This window comes from Trachurus japonicus, chromosome 18, assembly GCF_045865225.1.
Source record: "Trachurus japonicus isolate A0001 chromosome 18, Traja_1.0".
In the NCBI taxonomy this organism is placed as follows: domain Eukaryota; kingdom Metazoa; phylum Chordata; class Actinopteri; order Carangiformes; family Carangidae; genus Trachurus; species Trachurus japonicus.
In genome coordinates this window covers 1520494-1544130 of record NC_140924.1, presented here as the reverse complement: position 1 = coordinate 1544130, position 23637 = coordinate 1520494, and the positions used below count along the sequence as shown (strand labels likewise).

Here is a 23637-nt window from a genome sequence, read left to right as displayed (position 1 = left end):
GCTACATACAATGCTGTGAAAAAGTATTTTCCCCTTCCTGATTTCTTACTCAAACTTGTTATTAGTCATCAAACAACTTTTAATAGCCTAGACAAAGATGACCGAAGTACGGTAAATATAAAATGCACTTTTTAAATTATGATTTCATTTATTAAGGGGAAAAGCTATGCAAACCTACCTGATCCTATGTGAAAAAGTAATTGCCCCCTCTTGTTAAATCATGAACTAACTTTGATAAACCTTTTTATTTTTTTTGGAAAGCTGGTTCAATTTCACTCTTCACATCCAGGCTCCAGTGATCCATGGTGAGAGCCTTTATCCACTAATGGAGAAAGCTTGGAACAGTGGTGAAAACCTTCCCAAGATGGCTGCCCCATCAAAATATTATACAAATAAATAAAAACATTGTGTGACAAATCTGCAAAAAAGTAAGAAATCAGGAAGGGGGCAAATACTTTTTCACAGCACTGTATTTAATGGAGGGGGGACAATACCTGATATTCTCAGCTGTAAACAGTAGGCTAAATATAATCATAGAAAGCTGAAAGCCACAGGTCATGTGGTCATCCAAACTGATGCATAATTTTTAGTCAAATAATGTGAACATCTTCTGCAGCTGACCCCACCTGACTGAGGTGTACTTATTCTCTCAAAGCTGTCTTTTTAATGAGAGATTTGCTCTCTGTTTAACTGGGAACGCTCCGAAAAGCATAACTTGCATATTAAAATCACAAAAATTTTCTCCCGGGGGGGGGGGGGGTTGGTTTGGTTTTTCGGACCTTGTCACCTTTTTTACTCTCTGGAGTTTGCAGGTCTGAAACCAATCATATTCTCTGTTTTGGCAGCACCAAGTACTGAGTCAATATAGACAGACAGACTTTACAGAATTCCAATATTTCCGTATTAAAAATGCATTTTTAAATTGTTCTTTCATATTATTCAATTTTTTGAGATTAAATTCATTAAATGTGAAGCTATAATTATTACAAATAGAAGACAGTCAATAAATAAAGACACGTAATGTTTCATTCATCTATATAATTTTAGTTTCACTTTTTGAATGACTGATATAAATAAACTGCTCTTTCGTAATATTCCATTTTTTGAGATTAAATTCATTAAATGTGAAGCTATTATCATTACAACTAGAAGATATTATATAAACAAAGACATTTAATGTTTCATTCTGTGTAATAATGGATCGATATAATGTGTTAGTTTCTCTTTTTGAATTGAGTTACTGACATAAATAAACTGGTCTTTCATAATATTCAATTTCTTGAGATTAAATTCATTAAATGTGAAGCTATAATTATTACAAACAGAAGAAATGATATAAATAAAGACATGAGATGTTTCATTCATCTATATAATGTTGGTTTAACTTTTTGAATTGAGTTACTGACATAAATAAACTGGTCTTTCGTAATATTCAATTTCTTGGGATTAAATTAATTAAATGTGAAGCTATAATTATTACAACTAGAAGAAATTATATAAATAAAGACATGTAATGTTTCATTCATCTATATAATGTGTTAGTTTCACTTTTTGAATTGAGTTACTGACATAAATAAACGTTTCTATGACGATCTAATTGATTGAGATGCAGCTGTATGTATTAAAAATGACTAAATAAATCAATGGTAATAATAATTGTGTGTGTGTGTGTGTTTGAGGCCGAAGAACGGCAGCATCATCCTGTACAACAGGAAGAAGGTGAAGTACAGGAAGGACGGATACTGCTGGAAGAAGAGGAAGGATGGGAAGACGACCAGAGAGGACCACATGAAGCTCAAGGTCCAGGGCATGGAGGTCAGTCAGTCAGTCAGGGAGGGGTGAGGGGGGTCAGGGGGTTGGGGGGGGGTCGATGATGTCACTGTGTGTCTCAGTAGCTGGGTTTCCATCCAAATGGATCAAATTTAAAAGCAGATTTCGTGAAAATGCGCAAAAAGCAAATGCAAATTTATGACCGTTTCCATTCGTTAGTGTTTTGAGATTATCCACCTTTTTCCGAACGTCAAAAACGTAGCCTGTTTTGCCGGTTTTGGAATGTTATGTTTACGTTTCCATGGTTTCGGTAGCCGCGGTAAATGCATTGATTTTTTTTTTTTTCCCCCCAATGAAAATGTGTAAAACGCATGGATCATCACAGCAGCTTTTAACAGTGGATATCACACAAATTGACATCTGTGTTAAAAGCCAGCGTTAATAGATCCATGCGTTTACCGCAACTATGACAACGCCTGAAAACCATGGAAACGTAAACGTAAAATTCCACCAAACCGGCAAAACCGGAAGCCAGTTTTGACCATAGATGACGTTCGGAAACTTGTGGATTGGGAGAGGAGGTGGAGTGCGCCGTGAGATTACGTCATAAGAGAGCGTGAATGTATCCATGACAACAGTAGACACTCAACATCATGGACAATTTACCGTAGGCTACTTTCCGGACTATACGCACCTGTATAAGCCGCACCAGCGACATTTTAAAAGAAAATACTGTACATATAGGCCGCACTTGACATGTTTTCATGTTGTAACATGAGATATTTCCACAGAAAGACAGTCGGGAACTGTGACAGTCTGTTCTAGTTACCTCCTCTCCTCCATGTGCATCTGTTGACAACGAAGTCGGTGAAACATCAATAACTGGAGCGGTGGAAAACGTTACATAACATATACGATGTTACGGCGTGTGTGTTTGTGTAGTCTTAAAGGCCCCATGGCATGAAAAATGTGATTTTGGTTATCTTTTTCTCTAGGCCACGTATATAGATGATATAGATATAGATAGACGTATATACTGCCTCATGCATCAAACCAATGATACATCTTGTTAGGGAAATAAACCCAGAGAAAAGTGCACAGCATGGGCCTTTAACCGTCATAAAACAAAACATTACGGGTTACAGAGAGCGTTTGTGTTGCGATGCAGCAGAGAGGAGAGCTGGGACACCGGGGCGTCGCTGGGTGAAGTCCAGCAGCTTCAACCACAAACTCTGCCTCAGTTCACATCATCTGTTTCCTTAACAAAAAGTTGCATTTTTCCTTTAATCGATACGCTGACAAACCCCCCCCCAAAGCGTAAAAACTTTTATGCACATTTACTGCCTTTTTTTTCCTCTAATTTCTGGCGTTTCCATTCAAGTATTTATTCGCAATTTTTTGAAAATGCGAATAAAAAAAGGTGGATGGAAACACAACTAGTGTCTGTGTGTGTGATGATGTCATAGTGGCGTTAATTAACCCCTAACCTGCTGGTGTCGGTGTCGTGTTTCCAGTGCCTGTACGGCTGCTACGTCCATTCCTCCATCGTGCCAACATTCCACAGACGCTGCTACTGGCTGCTGCAGGTAACACACACACACACACACACACACACACACACACACACACACACACACACACACACAGTCAGATTCACATTCATTAAAGCTTCTTATGTAAATATTTGAATTATTTTTCTAATTTTTAATGTGTTTTATCTCATTTCATCCACCTGTACCATCTTATTCTTGTTATTACGTCATGTGTCCACTAGAGGGCGTTCACACCACATCTGTTGTGTAACATCTGCAACACACTTGGGTTAGTTCAGTGGTTAATAACAGTATTCTTTTCGTTGTATTTTCAAGCACCTGAACAGTGTAATTACTGTATTTTTCTTTTTTCTTTTTATTTATTTTACATTTTTTAAGTTACAATATTCAACCTGACCGTCCCTGCTGCTCATACTGTAACATACAGTTCCTAGTGATTCCATCAACCTCAGGACAATTAAGGGAAAACCTTCACCTCCCAAATGACAGCTGTCAGATGAGCCAACTTTACAACTTGTGTGTGTGTTTTTGTCAGTATCTAAACAGCAGGTGAACACACACACACACACAGAGCTGAGGGGCAGAAGCGTGAGCGATCCCGCCCAGCCGGGCAGGAAGTCGCACAAAGAAACAGCAGCGAGAGAATCCAGTTAATTTTCAAAATAAAACACAGCGATTGGTAAATGCAGTGATGTGAACAAGACAGGAGGGCTCCGGCTCACTCAGGATTTCCGTTGCTCGGCGCTTCGCAGCGATTCCACTGCCGGTTTACCGCGCCCACTGGGTTAGGGTTAAGAAGGGAAATGTAAATAGAAGTAGTGGAGCAGCAGATAACAGCTGAATAAACAGATAAAAGAAAATAAACTTTATCAACATTATTATTATTATTATTTACTGCCCAGAACGTTGTGACGCACAATGTTGGTTTGTGTCGTTGTGGAAGGAACACGTTGAACCTCAGTTTACACCTTCACATGTTCTCATCTTGTTTATCGTTACTGGAAAATGGAAAATCAATGATCGGCAATAATCAAAAATCTAATCGATAATCGTTAACAAAAACACAAACACACACACACATTCATATCTCTGATCTACTGAATAACGTTCTAATAAATCAATTGTGTGTGTGTGTGTGTGTGTGTGTGTGTGTGTGTGTGTGTGTGCGCGCTCCAGAACCCGGACATTGTGCTGGTCCACTACCTGAACGTGCCGTCCCTGGAGGATTCTGGGAAATGCAGTCCGCTGCTGTGTGCGGTGGCCGATCGCCATGACAGCGTGAGGTGGAGCCGAGACGACCTGCTGAGTCAGCTGAAGCCCATGTGTAAGACACAGAGAGTGTGTGTGTGTTAGAGTGTGTTAACCTCAGTTAACCTGAGACAGCGGACTGAGCAGCGTTGATCCATCCATGTTATTGTCTTAGTTTAGGCCCATTTTATGGATTATTTACCTCATTGTTACATAACATTTATTTTTATTTTATGATCTTTTGGACAAGACATGTTGCTGTCGTTTAGTTACTAAATGGTAATTTTTCTGGGAGGTGATGTTGTTAAGTAGTTTTATAAAGACACAGCCTATTATGTTAAATGTTTGAGCGGGCTGAGTTATCTCTTCCAGCTGGTGTCGACCTTTCAATGAGCCGTGGTATGAGCCAGAGATGGGGACTCGAGTTTGCGACTCGAACTCGAGTCGCACTTAAGTCGCACCCACAGAGACTTCAGACTTGACTTGGACTCGTGTTTTGAGACTCGTGAACAATCATTATTTTTTTTGGCTCGTGCCTCCCTCCTGACAGGACGAGCGACGATCTTTTTCTTTCTTTTTTTTTTTTCTTTTTTTTGCCGTTAACACACCACTAGCGGAGCAGCGCCACATGGCCGGTAACGTTATTCAGATGGAGGTTAGATCTTCATACTGAACTCCTACAGAGTGCAGCCAGACACCAGTGTCTAAAGAGAGAGGAGCAGCAGAGCTCCTCTGACAGCGCAGTCAGCTGCTGCGGGTGAGTGACAGCCAGGTGACTCTGAGCCGGCTTTTTTTTTTTTTTATTTTTAAATAGCGGCACCGTCCGTAGCCTACTACATGTGAGATACAACGTCCGTTTGTTGTCAGACCTTCCTTCATGGGGACTAGCTGCTGCATAACTGGCACATATCAGGCTACTGTAGGCTAAATCCTCCTGTTTATTTATGTTTTTGCTGCAAAATATGACTGAAGGCCCGTATGGAAGTCTGGACGTGTCGACACGCCCCCATGAGTTGACGGAGCTAATTAAAATAATAATAACAATCAGTTCTTCTCTCAGAAACATGCGGTTCCAGAAAGGTTTTGCTGCACATAAAGATGTGAGCTATAGGTACCATCCAGATCTTATGACCTATAATTAACAGCCTAAATCATTTTCCATGTTGTTCATCTGGGTTTTCTGAATTCAACAAAGCAAAAAAAGAGAGAAAAGGCCAGTGCAGAGGGGCAGAGCAGCCTTGATTCTTTCTTGACTCAGAATACAGTTTCCTTTAAAGGAAAGCTTTCATTGTGTGTTTTCTTCATATTGCATTGCAATATCCTGTTTAAAGTGATCATATAATAAACAACTAATCAATACTGTATAGATAAAGGAGTGATAATAACCTACAGTAAATGCTTTGAATCTCTTAGATATAGCTGTGCAGTATCCTTAGTAGAGCGGATAGCAGCAGATGATAGAAGGGTCATTACAACCAGAAGAGACAGGAGACTTTTATTTTTTAGAGACTTGAGACTTGACTTGGACTTGTGACCAAAGACTTGAGACTTGATGAAGTCTCACCCCTCAAAGACTTCAGACTTGACTCGGACTCGTGACCAAAGACTTGAGACTTGACTTGGACTTGCAAAAAAAGACTTGTGAACATCTCTGGTATGAGCTGACTTCCAGATGAATATGTCCCTGGTTGTGGTGTTTATACAGATTATTGATTTGAATATCAACTAACTCAACTAACTTATAGGCTACAAAACTAATAACTAACAGAAGAAATAACTGAGAGATAGTCCACAACAATCTAAAAACATGGACCTGATGCAGCCGACAGGAAGTATGGTTCCATACAACCTGAAGAGGGTTATTTCTGCATAACAACCGAACCAACTCTACATTATCCCGCTTATTACACGGTTTACGAGTGAAATAATTAATTAATTAGTGTGACTGCTGAAGCAGTCACACTATTGTTCTTCTGTTTGGCCATTTTCTTCCGCCTTTTTACGGTCTTCTTCTAGTCCTTCATACTTTGTGCTATTTCAACAATTCATATATCAAAACGTGCAGCTTTTTTTGAACTTTATCGGCATTACTTTTCTCTTTTTAACTATTTATACTTTTTAAAATATTTAACTTTTTCTGATTTTTTTCAGCTTTATAATGGTTTTCTTTACCCCTCACATACTGTCTCTGTAGCCTAGTGGTTAGCTTGCTGGTCTGGAGACCTGAAGGTTGCTGGTTCAAATCTTGCCTCAACAACAATTATAGTGAATTATTTTCCCAGTTGTCCTCTGTTGACTTCTGATAACTTGCTTCATGTTGAAACTGCTGCTCTCAGCCTGAAATTCACAGAAATTTTCATTCTAAGTCATTCAAGCTTGACTCTCAAGCTTTCTTGATGTTGACAGTGTGAAGATCATTAACAGACAACAGTCTCTGCAACTGTGTGTGCACTGTGGCCTAGAGGCAGAGTGGAGGTCTAATGACCATGAGGTTGTGGGTTCGATTCCGACCTTGGTCAAACATTTGTATGGTGATCACTGCTTGCACTATTTGCTAATTCTGCAACAGCGTTCAGTTGCTATCAGCAGTCACACCATTTCCATTCTTGGAAATGCTTTTTCTAGTTTGAAACATAATGTTGATCAAAACACGACTTTCATCGATTTAAAATTGCGTCATTTAGCGAATCTGCAAGACTGAAAAAAAAGAGATTAACTTTACTGTTTACGGGTAAAGTCGCCCTAAACACCTGGTTTGAAGGCTACTGATAGGTTAAAGGGATAGTTCAACATTTTGTCAAATTGGCCCATTTACCATAATCCCTATAGTCATAGTAGTAGGTTCGTTACCTTTAATTGTCGGTGCAAGCTGTTTTTAGAACGGTGGAGCAGAGCCGTGAGCTGCTCAGAGCTACGCTACGGAGGCTCATTATGGGATTTCTTGGTTTCCCTCATCAAACTCATCAAATACACAATCCAACAACTCCACAACGCTCTGGTGGACAAGTTGTGAGCTGCACATTCACCACGCTATGAGATAATAACACAACGTTACCACACAGAGTTGTTTTAGAGGGAAATTCATGCAAAACCGCTGATGCGCGTTGCCTTCAGGGACAGTTTTTCATCAACAACAGTCTCTGTATTTACCTCTAAAGCCCCTGACACACCGCCACGACGCTTCCCGACGCGTCCCGACGCCGACGGCTTTGGCCGACGAGTCTGTCGCCTCTCGTCGGGAGAAAGGAAAAAGTGAAACACACTGTGACCGCCCCGACTGCCGACCAGAGCGACTGAGTGGCGAGGACTCCCCCATAGAAATACAGACCCATACAGACCAGAAGCAGCTCTGCTCACTGTTCATTCAAACAAACTAATGCCACTGCCACAGTTAATTTCATCAATGAGACCAACATTAATCTCCCCAAAACAATTTAACCAGCCACGTTTTAACAGCGCTAAAGCCGAAATTAAAACAGTTTTTAGCAGCTTACTGCTGTGGCTCGGTTGCCGCGAATCGGCGATAGCCGATGCTAATTTCTGTTAGCCCGTCTATGGTGTTTTACATTATACGTTAGCATTAAGCTAGCGGGCTTTATATGCTTAGTTGTGAGCTGTGTGTGTTTTGAACGTTGTTTCAAACTATGTGGGTTTGATTGAACATCTTTGATGTTTAAATATATATTGCCGCTTAATATATTGCTTTACTCCTGTTTTTATTTTATATACCATTTTTACTGTAGGACAGGCTAGGACAGTTTGTTTACTGTGGTCACTTCCGTCCCTCCCACACACCGCGCTGATTCGCTTAGGGCACCGCCAATCAGAATCACCATAGCTAGCACACAGCCAATCAGAGTACCCGACGAGTCTACTCTCCCGACGGCCGACGAGTCCCGACTGAGCATGTTCAATCGGCCCCGACGAGATCCGACAAGACCCGACGCTCCCCGATGGAGAGGAACACACCAAACAGACGAGCTCCCGACGCTGTCCGACGAGGCCAGACGCCCGACGGTCGGCTCGGTGTGTCCCTGGCTTAAAACAACTCTGTGTGGTAACGTTGTGTTATTATCTCATAGCGTGGTGAATGTGCAGCTCACAACTTGTCCACCAGAGCGTTGTGGAGTTGTTGGATTGTGTATTTGATGAGTTTGATGAGGGAAACCAAGAAATCCCATAATGAGCCTCCGTAGCGTAGCTCTGAGCAGCTCACGGCTCTGCTCCGCCGTTCTAAAAACAGCTTGCACCGACAATTAAAGGTAACGACGAACCTACTGCTATGACTATAGGGATTATGGCAATGGGCCAGTTTGAGAAAATGTTGAACTATGTGTGTGTTATAATGTGTGTGTGTGTGTGTGTGTGTGTTAACCTGTGTGTGTGTCTAGTCCACAGCATGAAGTGCTCTCTGGGATCTGGTGACTTCAGCATCGAGGATCTGGTCCAACACATCCTGGACCGCCAGAGAACCAAACCTCAGCCGCGCACACACACCTGTCTGTGTAACACCGCCCAGGGTAACAACACAACCCCCCCCCCATCCCCCCTCCTCGCTGTGACATCATCACCTCTCTGATGACGTCATCACCACTGACCTCTCCTCTGTGTGTGTGTGTAGTCTCTACAGGAGTGAACATTCCTCACCGCTGCAACAGCACCAAGCATCGCATCATCTCCCCCAAGCTGCCCCCATCGTCCTCCTGCCGGCCCTGCCCCGCCCCCTCCGAGGGGGGGGAGGGGGGGAGAGCAGGGGCAGGAGGAGGGGGAGGAGGAGGAGGAGGGGAGCTGCCTCACCTCCAGGCCCGCTGCAGCCCCGCCTCCTCTCCCTGCCCGTCCTCCACGTGAGTCTCCCTTCAATAATCACCTCTTTCTTTTTATATATGTTTGTATATATAGAGGCAGAGGTCTATCAACCATTAACATCACCATAACTCACTGAATATTCAACTGATTCTCAACCGTTTGGTTTATTATTAATGTCAGACATATTTATGATACTACGACGGAGTGTTAGGGTCACACAAAAACACAGACTTCAAGAATAAAGTCAAAACAATGTCTTAAATTTACGAGAATAAAGTCGTAAAATTACGAGAATAAAGTCGTAAAATTTATGAGAATAAAGTCGTACATTTACGAGAATAAAGTCGTACATTTCCTATGAGAAAAAAGTCATAACATTACGAGAATTAAGTCGGAAATTTACGAAAACAATGTCTTAAATTTACTAGAATAAAGTCGTACATTTTTGAGAATAATGTCGTAAATTTACGAGAATTAAGTCGTACATTTCCTACGAGAAAAGTCATAACATTACGAGAATAAAGTCGTAAATTTACGAGAATAATGTTGTAAATTTACGAGAATAAAGTCGTACATTTCCTACGAGAAAAGTCATGACATTACAAGAATAAAGTCGTAAATTTACGAGAATAATGTCGTAAAATTACGAGAATAAAATCGTACATTTCTTACGAAAAAACAGTCGTAAATTTACAAGAATAATGTCATAAATTACGAGAACTGGGACCTGCGTTTATTGGGACCTGCGTTTATTGGGACTTGCGTTTATTGGGACCTGCGTTTATTGGGACTTGCGTTTATTGGGACCTGCATTTATAGGGCACCTGCGTTTATTTGGACTTGCGTTTATTGGGACCTGCGTTTATTGGGACTTGGGTTTATTGGGGACCTGCGTTTATTGGGGACCTGCTTTTATTGGGGACTTGCGTTTATTGGGACCTGCGTTTATTGGGGACTTGCGTTTGTTGGGACTTGCGTTTATTGGGACTTGCGTTTATTGGGGACCTGCGTTTATTGGGACTTGCGTTTATTGGGGACTTGCGTTTATTGGGGACCTGCGTTTATTGGGACTTGCGTTTATTGGGGACCTGCGTTTATTGGGACTTGCGTTTATTGGGGACTTGCGTTTATTGGGACCTGCGTTTATTGGGGACTTGCGTTTATTGGGACCTGCGTTTATTGGGGACTTGCGTTTGTTGGGACTTGCGTTTATTGGGACCTGCGTTTATTGGGGACTTGCGTTTATTGGGACCTACGTTTATTGGGACTTGCGTTTATTGGGGACTTGCGTTTATTGGGACCTGCGTTTATTGGGACCTGCGTTTATTGGGGACTTGCGTTTATTGGGACTTGGGTTTATTGGGACCTGCGTTTATTGGACCTACGTTTCTAGGGACCTACGTTTATTGGGGACTTGCGTTTATTGGGAATTGCGTTTATTGGGACTTGCGTTTATTGGGGACTTGCGTTTATTGGGGACTTGCGTTTATTGGGACCTACGTTTATTGGGACTTGCGTTTATTGGGGACCTGCGTTTATTGAGACTTGCGTTTATTGGACCTACGTTTCTAGGGACCTACGTTTATTGGGGACCTGCGTTTATTGGGAATTGCGTTTATTGGGACTTGCGTTTATTGGGGACTTGCGTTTATTGGGGACCTGCGTTTATTGAGACTTGCGTTTATTGGGACTTGCGTTTATTGGGAATTGCGTTTATTGGGACTTGCGTTTATTGGGGACTTGCGTTTATTGGGGACTTGCGTTTATTGGGACCTACGTTTATTGGGACTTGCGTTTATTGGGGACCTGCGTTTATTGAGACTTGCGTTTATTGGACCTACGTTTCTAGGGACCTACGTTTATTGGGGACCTGCGTTTATTGGGAATTGCGTTTATTGGGACTTGCGTTTATTGGGGACTTGCGTTTATTGGGGACCTGCGTTTATTGAGACTTGCGTTTATTGGGACTTGCGTTTATTGGGACCTACGTTTATTGAGACGCTTTATTCTCGTTAATTTACGAGAATAAAGTCGTACATTTCCTACAAGAAAAAAGTCATAACATTATGAGAATGTCTCAAATTTACGAGAATAAAGTTGTACATTTCCTACGAGAATAAAGTCGTAAATTCACGAGAATAAAGTCGTAAATTTACGAGAATAAAGTCGTAAATTTATGACACACAGCCACATGCATACATACACTAAAACGTGTTCTACAAGGGTCGTTTATTGGGACTTGCGTTTATTGGGACCTACGTTTATTGGGACTTGCGTTTATTGGGACCTGCGTTTATTGGGACTTGCGTTTATTGGGGACTTGCGTTTATTGGGACTTGCGTTTATTGGGACCTACGTTTATTGGGACTTGCGTTTATTGGGACCTGCGTTTATTGGGACTTGCGTTTATTGGGACCTGCGTTTATTGGGACTTGCGTTTATTGGGGACTTGCGTTTATTGGGACTTGCGTTTATTGGGACCTGCGTTTATTGGGACTTGCGTTAATTGGGGACTTGCGTTTATTAGGACTTGCGTTTATTAGGACTTGCGTTTATTGGGACTTGCGTTTATGAATGTGTGTTTCTCTTCGTCAGCTCGGCCTCGTCTCCTCCTCAGCCCCACAGAGCCGCCGCCACCATCACCGTGGGCAACCACCACCATCACCCCCACCCTCACCCTCAACAACACCACCACCATGGCAACGGCTTCTACGGCGACCACCGCCGCGGCAACCTGACCACGGTGGCGCTGCCCCAGAACGCTGTCATCGTCATGGCGACCACCACCACGACGGCTGCCACCGCTCAGGGGGGAGGAGGAGGAGGGGGAGGGGGCGTGGCCAGAGGGGAGGAGGTGGGGGGGGGGAGAAGCCTACACAGCCAGTTGCTGCTCTCCCCCTCCTCCCTCCCCCCTCCTCCTCTTCCTCCCCCTACAGCCAAGCCCTCCTCCTCCTCCTCCTCCTCCCCCTCCCCTCCCTGCTCCTCCTCCCCCTCCTCCCTCCCCCCTCCTCCCCCCGCCGCCGCCGCCGCCGGTGTGGCCACGCTCTCCCTCACCCTCCTCCCCTCCCCTGTCATCGGAGGCTTGCTCCTCACCCCCTCCTCCTCCTCTTCCTCCTCCTCCTCCCTGCGCTCCCCTCCTCCCCCCCCTCCTCCCTCCTCCTCCTCTTCTCCCTCACCCCCTCCTCCCCCTCCCGCTCCTCCTCCCCCCTCCCTCCCCCCTGCTTTCGACCCAGACTCCTTCCTCAACTCCCCCAAACAGGGACAGACGTACGGCGGCCCTGCTCCTCCTCCCCCCTGCTCCTCCTCCTCCCCCTCCCCCGTCCTCTGCTCCTCCTCCTCCCCTCTCTCCCCGCCTCCCTCCCTCGCTCTCTCCCTCTCCCCCACCACCGCCTCCACCCCCCCCCTCCTCGGTGTCTCCCCCCTCCTCCCTCTCCTCCCTCTCCTCCTCCTCGGAGACGGACAGGAGAGACTCGGCCCTCCCCCTCTCCTCCCTCTCCTCCTCCTCCTCCTCTTCTTCCTCTTCCTCCTCCTCCCCTCCTTGCTCCACCTTCCCCCCCTCCCTCTCCCTCTCCCTGTCCCCCACCTCCTCCGTGGCCCCGCCCCTCCTCCCCCTCTGCCTGGAGCTGGGGCCTCTGGGGGAGGCGGAGGGGGTGAGGGAGGAGGAGGAGGAGAAGGAGGTGAGGGAGGCGACTGTGGCTGCTGCTGCTGATGATGATGATGGAGACGATGATGATGATGATGAAGGCAGCGCCCCCCCCTCCAAACTGGCTCTGCTGCAGGTACCAATCAATCAATCAATCAATCAATCAATCAATCAATTAATAACGCCATATTGTTATACTGTGGAATTTCTATTATTCCTCTTTTTTTCTCCTTTTTATTATTCCTCTTTCGATTTTTACCTACTTTTTATTATTCCTCTTCCGAATTTACCTTCTTTTTATTATTCCTTTTCCAATTTTCCTCCTTTTTATTATTCCTCTTCCGATTTTTTCCTCCTTTTTATTATTCCTCTTCCGATTTTTCCTTCTTTTTATTATTCCTCTTTCGATTCTTCTTTCTTTTTATTATTCCTTTTCCAATTTTCCTTCTTTTTATTATTCCTCTTTCGATTTTTTCTTCTTTTTGTTATTCCTCTTTCGAATTTACCTTCTTTTTATTATTCCTCTTTCGATTTTCCCTTTTTATTATTCCTCTTCCGAATTTACCTTCTTCTTATTATTCCTTTTCCAATTTTCCTTCTTTTTATTACTCCCCTTCCAATTTTTTTCCTCCTTTTATTATACCTCTTTCGATTTTTCCTTCTTTTTATTATTCCCTTTTCCAATTTTCCTTCTTTTTATTATTCCTCTTCCGTTTTTTTCCTCCTTTTTATTATTCCTCATCCGTGTCAAACTTAGTTCCGCTACACATTCCCATAGAGAATGAATGGGTGGAGGTCAGAAAACGAAAATAAGTTATTGGAGTTTTTCAAACGTCGACTACTCTGACATTCTTTCACCTAGAGACCCCATTTAAACTTTAAACAGTAGACACAAGTCTTGTCTATTGGTGTGTTAATCCACATGTCGATAGGTGATATAGTTTTTGACCAATCACTGTTCAATGACCATGATCATTTTTGGAGACATGTTGAGATTATAATGGGTGTGTATTGCGCGGAATGTTCAGGCTAGAGTGGGAGGAGTTGTCTGAAACTTTTCTCTTTCCACGCTGCTCACGGCCACAAGTTACACTCGACGCACATGATTTTTTCCACAGTTGTAGACAAACTTGTCCTCTCTCTAACAATGGGTTCATCAAAGCAGAGAGACTTACAGAATTTAAACTGTGAGGCTCTCAGTGTGGCCACATCTGTCTGCTCCTCATTTACTCTAATACAAAGATGTGATCACTTTGGGAACCAGTGCAATAATCAATCAATAGCTGATCAATCTTATCAGCTCACTGTTTTTATCTCTGTGTCCTTCAGACGAGCCACGCCTCCTCCTCCTCCGCCACGTCGCCACAGCAACAGACAGGAAGTAGCGCCGCCTCGCTGCTGCTGGTCTGCCAGGACTCGGCCAATCAGACGACGCAGCGGCCGGCGGTTGACGGACAGCAGCCCCTCCCCCTCCTCAGACGCCCCTACGCCCACCTGTCCGCCCCCGAAGCCCCGCCCCCTCACGTGTCCCATCAGCCCCTGCTACAGCTGCAGCAACAGCACCAGTCGTCGTCGCCATCGTCGGTTTTCGCCGCCGCGCCCGCCTCCTCCGACGTCGCCATGGCAACGGTCCCGCCACCCCCGGTGCAGGTGAAGGAGGAGGGGAGGCGGGGCTACGAGTCGGAGGACACCTGCATGGACACGTCGCACCTGGAGGAGGAGGAGGAGGAGGTGATTAGATTAGATTAGAAAACTTTATTGATCCCCAAGGGGAAACACAAACATCCACTTAACAAACAATACAAACATTTCCATACCATTGCACAAAACTTATCAACATGATTGGATACTTTATACGACAGAGTAGGCTGCTCAAAGCAAGTGATTTAAATTGATATTAAAGCAGAAGTAATCGATCCGGTGGTTTTGGCTAATGCTGCGTTCCAGGCAGGCTTTTGAAACCGTAAATTACAGCTTCAAGTCACGATTTACGACTTTGTAGCGTTCCAGGCAATCCACTCGTGTTTCTCCGACCTGTTTTACCTGTGAAAGTCACTATAACGGCCACTCGTAACTTCTGACCCGTGAACTCGTACCAGATCGAACTGGTACGACTTCACAGGTCGGAAAAACACAAGTTACGGGCTGCCTTGAACGCACCATAACGTCTTGTCAGCCGACGGAGTTAGCAGCCCCCGCCCTTGTCATGGATCTATTGGTCCTCGTCCCTACGTCACCACATTCAGGCGCATCCCTTGGCTGCATACACAGAGAGGACTGCCCCTTTATGCCGTTCTCTCTCCTCATTGGATAAAGGTTGTAGGATACAAGGAAAGTTTTCTCCTGGGCTCAGAGCAGAGCAGAGTGACTGACAGACCCGTGTTTCAGACCAAACACTCTATAGAAGTGATTGCTGTCGGAAGATACAACTATTTAAGACTTATATTAACACAAAAATATCGCTTACTTCTGCTTTAAATATATTGTGGAGTGGGTGGTTAACATAGAGAAGGACTGTTTTCAACTTGGTCCTTGTTCTCTTCTCCAGGGGGCGGAGCCTGGCGAGGAGCGCGGCGGCGGCGGCGAGGAGCTGGACATCTCCTTCGACAGCCAGTTCCCCGACCTCATCTCTGACCTCATCACCGAGGAGACCAACACCCCGGCCACGCCCCCTGTGGTCGTCGTCTCCACCGCCGCGGCAGCAGCGGCGGCGTCCCCGGCCGTGTTCCCGGCGGGCGTGCGCTACATGGTGCCACCACAGCCCTCCCCCTCCTCCTCCTTCCTGCCTTTCCCCCACCCCCTCCCCCCCTCCTCCACACGCCTCGCCGCCATCACAGACTTCTCCCCGGAGTGGTCCTACCCCGAGGTAACCGATCACCAGTAATCTGTGTTTGTTTGTTGGTTTGTTTAGAGTTCAGGAGGAAGTTCAACTCCCGCAAAACACCAAATAAAGGCCCGGGCATTTATTTGCTTAAATCGCTCAAATCAACAGTCTGGATTTGGGACTTGCGTTTATTGGGACCTGCGTTTATTGGGACCTACGTTTATTAGGACTTACGTTTATTAGGACCTACGTTTATTGGGACCTGCGTTTATTGGGACCTGCGTTTATTGGGACCTGTGTTTATTGGGACTTGCGTTTATTGGGGACTTGCGTTTATTGGGGACCTGCGTTTATTGGGACTTGCGTTTATTGGGGACCTGCGTTTATTGGGACTTGCGTTTATTGAGACTTGCGTTTATTGGGGACTTGCGTTTATTGGGGACTTGCGTTTATTGGGGACCTACTTTTATTGGGACTTGCATTTATTGGGACTTGTGTTTATTGGGGACCTGCGTTTATTGGGACTTGCGTTTATTGGGGACTTGCGTTTATTGGGGACCTACTTTTATTGGGACTCGCGTTTATTGGGGACCTGCGTTTATTGGGACTTGAGTTCATTGGGACTTGTGTTTATAGGGGACCTGCGTTTATTCAGACTTGTGTTTATTGGGACCTGCGTTTAGTTTGCATTTATTGGGACTTGCGTTTATTGGGACCTACGTTTATTGGGACTTGCATTTATAGGGCACCTGCGTTTATTGGGACTTGTGTTTATTGGGACTTGCGTTTATTGGGGACTTGCGTTTATTGGGACTTGCGTTTATTGAGACTTGCGTTTATTGGGGACTTGCGTTTATTGGGGACCTACTTTTATTGGGACTTGCATTTATTGGGACTTGCGTTTATTGGGGACCTGTGTTTATTGGGGACCTGCGTTTATTGGGACCTGCATTTATAGGGCACCTGCGTTTATTGGGACTGAGGTTTATTGGGGACCTGCTTTTATTGGGACTTGCGTTTATTGGGACTGGCGTTTATTGGGACTTGTGTTTATTGGGGACCTGCGTTTATTGGGGACTTCAGTTTATTGGGACTTGCGTTTATTGGGGCCTGCGTTTATTGGGGACTTCAGTTTATTGGGACTTGCGTTTATTGGGACTGAGGTTAATTGGGACTTGCATTTATTGGGGACTTGCGTTTATTGGGACCTGTGTTTATTTGGGACTTGCGTTTATTGGGACTTGCATTTATTATTATTTATTATTTTCTGTTATAAACTGTTTTCTTGTCTGTAACAACATCTATTGCACTTCTGTCCGTCCTGGGTGAGGGATCCCTCCTCTGTTGCTCACCCTGAGGTTTCTCCTGGTTTTCCCTCTTAAAAGGGTTTTTCATGGAGTTTTTCCTCAGTGGATGTGAGGGTCTAAGGACAGAGGATGTTGTTATGATGGGATGTAAAGCCCTTTGAGACAAACTGGTGATAAAAACGGGCTATACAAATAAAATTGCCTTGCCTTGCCTATTGATCTGTTGATCAGCTCAGTCTGTGCTGCAGTGCCACTAGAGGGCAGCAGAGACTCAGACAACAGACGGTTAACCCTCTCTCTCCCTTTCTGTGTGTGTCTGTGTGTGTGTGTGTGTGTGTGTCCAGGGGGGGGTGAAGGTCCTGATCACGGGGCCGTGGAGCGAGCTGTCGGGTCGATACTCGTGTGTGTTCGACCAGAGCACCGTCCCCGCATCGCTGATCCAACCTGGAGTGCTGCGCTGCTACTGCCCCGGTACACACACAACCACACACACACACACAACCACACACACACACTGGACCTGGTTACAAATAGAAATAGGGCTGGTGAAAAAATAGATTGTTGATGGTTTTATTGTGTTAGGGCGAGACACTACAGGCTAAAACAGACTGATCAATTTTGAGATTTTGGGCTAGTTTTCTTCCTTAACATGTATTCTTTCAGAAAAGTCAAAAGAAATCATAGAAAATTCACATTAACCTTCCAGTTTGATCCCTTTCTATATTCTGAAGGTTTTTTACAGAGGGGATTGTTGATAGATCATTCACAGCCTCATACAACGTTTTATTACTAAAAACTTGGAGACATTAGACGTTTTAGGGCTGGTGACAGTATTTTGTCATTTACAGAGTGATAAAAAGAGATATCCAAAATCCTCCTCTGTAAAAACTTCTGATTCTAATATGTCAACAAAATAAAACAACATAGCTTTATCCATTGTTCAGATTTCTGTTCTGGAAATGTATGCAAATTAGCGCATATTTCATGAGATATTGCCTCAGTCATTTACATATTTAAACATAACATTTGACAAAACTTGTGATACAAAAAATATCTGTCTGAATGTGAGTGATGAACTTGGGAAGTTTCATGGTGAAATCTGTTAGTTTTTTTTTTTTTTTTACCCTATTCACCTTAGTGTCTCAACCTTAAATATTTAAAGCTGCATCTTTGTTCTGGAGGAAACAACTCAAACTGGAAACGTTTGTGTATGTTTTTTTTGTTTTAAACTGTGAAGACTACACATCTAAACATTATCAAAACGTAAAATAAGAAGAAAATACATGTAAAAAACAATAGTTTGTAAGTTACATCTACATTTAAAGGTGTACAGAAATGGCCGTTTGTCCTGTTTGTCGCGCCGAGTTGTCACGAGCTGCAACACGAGTTTACCCGAGTAAGGAAAACAAATTTGATTGGTCGTTATCGAGCGGGCGGGATATTCAAAGTTTGGGGCGAGCCCGAGCTCCGTGTGTGTGTGTGTGTCTCAGACATTTGAATGACGGATTACGGATCCAATATCAGTGGCTGGTGAATCGTGTACAGGCTGACGTATAATCCGTGCGCCTGCATTATCCAATGCGAGAAAAGAAAATACACACTTTCATCCCGGATTTACTCAAAAATAGAATTTTGCACAAAGTTTGGCCTGCATCGTCTGAAAGATGAGTTATCACATTAATTTTATGATCCAGAGTGGGCTCAAATTCAATTTTCTTTTCTGTACACCTTTAAATAGACTAAAGGAGCAGTGAGGTCAAACATCAACCAGTGACACACAAACAACACAAAACCAACAAGATAAACTGAGCAGAGATCAATGACCCTCTGTGTGTGTGTGTGTGTGTGTGTGTGTGTGTGTGTGTGTGTGTGTGTGTGTGTGTGTGTGTGTGTGTGTGTGTGTGTGTGTGTGTGTGTGTGTGTCTGTGTGTGTCTGTGTGTGTCTGTGTGTGTGTGTGTGTGTGTGTCCAGCCCACGAGGCCGGTCTGGTGTGTCTGCAGGTTCTGGAGTCTGGAGGTTCTGTCTCTTCTTCGGTCCTGTTCGAGTACCGAGCGAGGAACGCCAGCTCTCTGCCCAGCTCGCAGCTCGACTGGCTCTCATTGGACGGTTAGTACTCCTTCCCCTCTTCCTTCCTTCCTTCCTTCCTTCCTCCCCCCTCCCTCCTCCTCCTCCCCTTCTGTTCGTATCAGAAATCTGAACCACATGTTGATCTGAGCCCTGTGACGTCACTTCCTGCTGACGTCATCCTCAACTCTGATGCTCCTTCACAATAAAGTTACACAGTCCTGCTGCAGGGTTCCTACGCAAGTATGGAAAAGTATGGAATTTGATTTTCTACATTTCCAGGTCTGGAAAAGTATGGAAAATGGAAACTATTGTATGGAAATATATTTATCTTAATACTTATCTGGGTTTGGTCTCATCTGAAGTTATTTGGGTTAATTATTTCGTATGCACTATTGTACTTAGCTACAATCTCCAGGAAATTATTTGGTTACATAATGGCACACACATTCATAATAATGAAAACAAATGATAAATTGCATGCTTTTTTTTATATATTATCTATTTACTCAAATATCACAAATAATTTGAATTTTTTTTTACCGAGAAGTCTGGAAATTAGGGTCTGGAAAAAGTATGGAATTTGGAAATTTCAAATGTGTAGGAACCCTACAAAGACGTTGCAAAGGGGCGGAAAATTTCCAGAAACTTTCCATGGGAAGTTAAGCTGGGGAATTTTGGAAATATTCCAAATTGGAAACTTTGCATTGGAATTACGGGAATTTATTAGCCTAGAAATCTAGCTGCACCCTAGCGGCAGCAAATCTCTTTGCTCCGTAGGTGGGTCTAGAAACGAGCCATAGCAACTTTTTGAGTCTCGAACACCGTTTGTGTTGACCAATCACAGCGCTCTATCTGTTTAGAGAGTCGTTGGGCGGCTTAACGCCATGACGACATACTTGCGACGGTGAAAAACATGACAAGAAGATGGCTTTGGCAAAGGAATTGTTTGAATCGGCGTTGGCATCAACTTCAGCAAGAAACTGCACTGAAGTCATTCATTTGGAAGAAGGATGTATTTGGTGTTTTGCCGACGGGATATTTTGAAAGGTCTATGGCTGTGTTATTGGTTGGTATTTTATCTTGAAAGGTCTATGGCTGTGTTGTTATTGGTTGGTATTCTATTTTGAAAGGTCTATGGCTGTGTTATTGGTCGGTATTTTATTCTGAAAGGTCTATGGCTGTGTTATTGGTCGGTATTTTATCTTGAAAGGTCTATGGCTGTGTTATTGGTCGGTATTTTATCTTGAAAGGTCTATGGCTGTGTTATTGGTTGGTATTTTATCTTGAAAGGTCTATGGCTGTGTTATTGGTTGGTATTTTATCTTGAAAGGTCTATGGCTGTGTTATTGGTTGGTATTTTATCTTGAAAGGTCTACGGTTGTGTTATTGGTTGGTATTTTATTTTGAAAGGTCTATGGCTGTGTTATTGGTCGGTATTTTATTCTGAAAGGTCTATGGCTGTGTTATTGGTTGGTATTTTATCTTGAAAGGTCCATGGCTGTGTTATTGGTTGGTATTTTATCTTGAAAGGTCTATGGCTGTGTTATTGGTTGGTATTTTATCTTGAAAGGTCTATGGCTGTGTTATTGGTATTTTATCTTGAAAAGACTATTGTTGAGGTTTAGGGTTGTGTTTTATTTTGAAATGTGTGTATTAGACTTGACCTCTGACCTCAGGAATCCTCTTTCTCTGGCTCTGTTTCTCTTTCCCTCCCCCCAACCCCCCCCCCCCCCCCTCCCTCTCTGTGATTGATGGGCTGGAGCTGTTTTCCACTGTCATCACCTGAACACACACACACACAGTAACACAGTAACACAGTAACACACACACTCATCAGCTGCTATTTCTGACTCTGACTGAAGCTGTTTGAACCTCACACACACACACACTCTAACACACGCACACACCTGATCTGCACATCACTTCCTGTTGTCATCACCACCAATCACAGCTCGGTATCCCCTCCCTGAGGATTTCCCACCATGCCTTGCTGCCGTAGACTCAAGTCTCTCTCTCTCTTTGGCTTCAACTCTAACTGATCCTCGCACGGCCGTTTAGTCTGCTTACTGACTCTGTGTGTGTGTGTGTGTGTGTGTGTGTGTGTGTGTTAACTTACCCTGTGACATCATAACGTACTACCCACAATGCTCCTCACCTGTGCTCGAGAGATGATAGTTGATCAGTAGTAGACAGAAGATGGACGAACAACAGAGAGAGAGAGGACACACACAGCAGCAGGACGGTAGGAGAGAGAGAGAGTGTGTGTGTGTGTGAGAGAGAGAGTGTGTTTCCATAGGGGTTGTCATGGTTACAGGTCAGTCAGTCTGTCAGTCACCACAGCAACCAGCTACAGGTTAAAAAACTTTACTTGCAAGTTGTTTTTTTTTGTCCGTTAGGGCTGAATTGTTACATTGATTAATTGATTTATTTATTGATTGATTGATTGATCAGCTGATTGATTGATCGCGTGCCAGTCGTTGTCGTCCAACATTAAACATTCATGCAGGTCGGTTTTAACGGCACTGATCCAAGTTGTTTTAATGTCACAGATTCTCATCTCTTAATGTTAATGATTGATTGATTGGTTGATTGGTTGGTTGGTTGGTTGGTTGACTAATTGGTTGGTTGGTTGGTTGACTAGTTGGTTGGTTGGTTGGTTGGTTGGTTGGTTGACTAATTGGTTGGTTGGTTGGTTGGTTGGTTGACTAATTGGTTGGTTGGTTGATTGACTAATTGGTTGGTTGGTTGGTTGGTTGGTTGACTAATTGGTTGGTTGGTTGGTTGGTTGGTTGACTAATTGGTTGGTTGGTTGATTGACTAATTGGTTGGTTGGTTGGTTGGTTGACTAATTGATTGGTTGGTTGGTTGACTAGTTGGTTGGTTGGTTGGTTGGTTGGTTGACTGATTGGTTGGTTGGTTGACTGATTGGTTGGTTTATTGGTTGGCTGATTGTCCGTGAAGGTTCTCAGTCATCCAGGTCATCTTATTCTTGTGGAGTTGTAGTAAAAAGCAACTGGATTTCTTTTCTTTCTTGAAAACGTTTCACCCCTCATCCAAGAGGCTTCTTCAGTTCTGAGACTAATGCCAGAAACCCAGGTATTTAAACCCAGAGTGGGTGGTCCTGTGATTGGTTTCTAGTGAAACCAAAGTCACATGACCATACCCCAAGACTCGAGTCACAAGACCACACCCCCAAAACTGGAGGGGGGTCATGTGACTAGGGGTCACATGTCTCCAGGTGTGTATGGGGTTTAAACTTCATGGGGAGAGCTCCCAACACAGCACAGAACTGAAGAAGCCTCTTGGATGAGGGGTGAAACGTCTTCAAGCAAGAAAAGAAGTCCAGTTGCCTTTTTACTAAAACTCTGATCGGTTGCTTACCTGAATGGTTGAGTGGTTGATTGGTTGTTTGGTTGACTGGTTGGTTGATTGATTGGGTGAATGGTTGGTTGGTTGGTTGACTGGCTGGTTTGTTTGTAGATTGGTTGGTCGATTGACTGGTTGGTTGGTTGTTTGGTTGACTGGTTGGTCAGTTGGTTGATTGATTGGGTGAATGGTTGGTTGGTTGGTTGACTGGCTGGTTTGTTTGTTGATTGGTTGGTTGATTGACTGGTTGGTCAGTTGGTTGATTGACTGGTTGGTTGGTTGGTTGGTTGGTTGACTGGTTGGTTGGTTGGTTGGTTGACTGGTTGGTTGGTTGGTTGCTAAATATGGTCTGAAGGATCCTAACGGCACCAGAGTTATATTGGTGAGGAAACCACCGGATTTTAAAACACGCCACTTCTCCTCGGAGACACAGGAAATGGAACAAACACTTTTTATTATGCTTCTTACCTGAGCCCAGGTGTGGACGTTCACCTATAGGCCACGCCCCCTTTACACCCTCCCCCCTCTGCTCCAATGACAGACAGACACACAACAACACAAGTAGGGAGTCCCCCAGTGTGTGTGTTTGTCCAGGTTGTCCAGTGTATCAGGCTATATTTGGGCGTCTGCTGCTTTTATTTCCTCTGTCACTGTGACTTGTGCCAGGCGGCGGCTCATTGAAGTCAGTCAAGATAGTTTCCATTTGAAACAGCAGGGCGTGTGTCCCTGTGTGTGTCCCTGTGTGTGTTAGAGACTCTTATAGCAGCTATTTAAAGGAGGAGTTTTCCATTTGGCTCCAGGTTAGAGCTGTCGACACACACTCACTCTCTCTCTCTCTCACACTGGGGATTTGTTTTGTCTCAGATCAGTGGTTTTCTTGCAGCTCACTTTGGCGAACATGGTTTGGTCACAACCATTAAAGCAGAAGTAAGGTGAATGTCTGTGTTAATATAAGTCTTATATAGTTGTATCTTCCGACAGCAATCACTTCTATAGAGTGTTTGGTCTGAAACACGGGTCTGTCAGTCACTCTGCTCTGCTCTGAGCCGAGGA

The 23637-nt window shown here is 44.1% G+C and overlaps 1 protein-coding gene across 1 annotated transcript in view; it reads left to right on the top strand.

The window, feature by feature from the left end:
• Positions 1–23637, top strand: part of camta2 (calmodulin binding transcription activator 2) — a 53674-nt gene that overhangs the window by 7460 nt on the left and 22577 nt on the right. The window contains 11 exon segments of the mRNA XM_085760175.1: positions 1680–1815; positions 3285–3356; positions 4500–4647; positions 8963–9091; positions 9193–9415; positions 11973–12774; positions 12776–13156; positions 14350–14751; positions 15569–15886; positions 17496–17622; positions 19123–19257. Of these exon segments, the coding sequence (XP_085616301.1) occupies positions 1680–1815; positions 3285–3356; positions 4500–4647; positions 8963–9091; positions 9193–9415; positions 11973–12774; positions 12776–13156; positions 14350–14751; positions 15569–15886; positions 17496–17622; positions 19123–19257 (2873 nt within the window).